Source organism: Apaloderma vittatum, unplaced genomic scaffold (assembly GCF_000703405.1).
Source record: "Apaloderma vittatum isolate BGI_N311 unplaced genomic scaffold, ASM70340v1 scaffold26266, whole genome shotgun sequence".
NCBI classification, from domain to species: domain Eukaryota; kingdom Metazoa; phylum Chordata; class Aves; order Trogoniformes; family Trogonidae; genus Apaloderma; species Apaloderma vittatum.
Genome location: NW_009721718.1, coordinates 2,409 through 3,911, shown reverse-complemented (window position 1 = coordinate 3,911; position 1,503 = coordinate 2,409). Strand labels below are relative to the sequence as shown.

Below are 1,503 nucleotides of genomic sequence, written 5' to 3'. Positions count from 1 at the left end.
GACTGACTTCACTTTTTTTTTAACTTTTTTTTTTTTAAATACTTTTAATACAGATTAAGAGCTGACTAAAGATCTCAAACACTATATACTGAGAGTCACTACGGATGTTAAAAAAAAAACACCAGCACTAGCACCGCAAACCTGCCCGCCTGCCTTCCTGGCTCTTGGAAGAACCGGCTGGCGGGGTGGGGGGGCCTTTTTTCTCGGTGCTAGTGCCGCTCCCTAGCCACTACAGGATTTTGCAAGGAAGCAAACAAGCTATTAATGAAATATCCAGGCTACGGCATCACAAAGCATACTTTATTCATTAACTCTGCCAACTGCCTCTTAGGCCTTTCCTCGTAGGATACTAATAAACTGGCTGGAAAAAGAAGGAGGAAGGCTTTATGACAGGAACGAACTCATAAGGAGACCTCATTCTGCTAAATCAGAGAGATGCACGTGGGGGAATCCCTGTAGAGAGAAATACTTTGAAGGGAACCGTTGGCCTTGCAGGTTAGTGAGGTGAGAATTAGTTGAGGTTCTGCTGTATGGTAAAGAACCAAAGTTGGCTGTAGAAGGAGAAGGGAATGTCTCCAGACTGGTCGACTCAGAACAGCGTGTCCCTTCTGTTGTGCTTCCCATCTGCAGTCACATTAAATTCCCCAGTAAGGCATCAGGGGTCTCCTCTCTCTCTCATAAACGTCTGGGATGATGCCATACGGTGTCTGTACCATTTTAACCGTTGTCTTCCCAAAGAGCTTCCTCTCGTAGTCTATCAGTTGCCTCCAGAAGCCCACGTTGGGGCGTATAACGGGGCGTCGCGATTTGACCCAGTTGTATGCCTCAAAGAGGGACACCTTGTGGTACTTCATCAGGTAGGCGATGCACAGCGTGGCCGACCTGCTCACGCCGGCAGCACAATGGACTAAGGTGGCCCCGTGCTTCCGCGCCACGCTGTTTATCTTGTCGGCGACGCTGTCGAAGTACAGGGAGATGGGAGCGTTGGGCATGTCAGCCAAAGGCACTTTCACGTATTCAAACTGGGGCCAGTTAAAATTGGGAATCTCAATGGTCGCGTTGATGATGCAGGTGATTCCCCGGGAGAGGAGCAGGTGCCGGTTGGAGGCGACGCTGCCCCGGCTCAGGTACAGCGAGGGGGTGATTTGGGCGATGCCCCCGAGGGCACCTTCGGAAAGCATTCGTGGAGCCATCAGAGTTCTCGGCAAGGAGTTGTTGGAGGTTCTTGGCACTCACACTTCCATTATGGGAAGAGATCCAACGGGATCTTCAGCCAAGGGAAGGATTGTCTGGCCTGGTGGTGTTAGGGCAGCGAGAGCTTCTTCCGCTTAGGCACTGCAAAACACAAGCAACGCCACGTGAGCAGGGCAGCCGTCCGACGGAACCGTCTCTGCGCGAGAGGATGGGAAAACCCAACGCGCCCTGCAGCGGCCTGGACAGCCTGCTGCTCCCAAACCTCCACAGGGTAAGGTGTTTCTGGGTTTGCACGGCGCGTGTTACCAT

General features: G+C 51.9%; 1 protein-coding gene across 1 annotated transcript; it reads right to left on the bottom strand.

The window, feature by feature from the left end:
- Window positions 1–278: 278 nt before the first annotated feature.
- Window positions 279–1,193, bottom strand: DUSP14 (dual specificity phosphatase 14). Its single transcript, XM_009871509.1, has one exon. It carries the CDS (start codon window positions 1,191–1,193, stop codon window positions 636–638), a length of 558 nt encoding a protein of 185 aa, XP_009869811.1. The 3' UTR covers window positions 279–635.
- Between the last annotated feature and the right edge of the window lie 310 nt (window positions 1,194–1,503).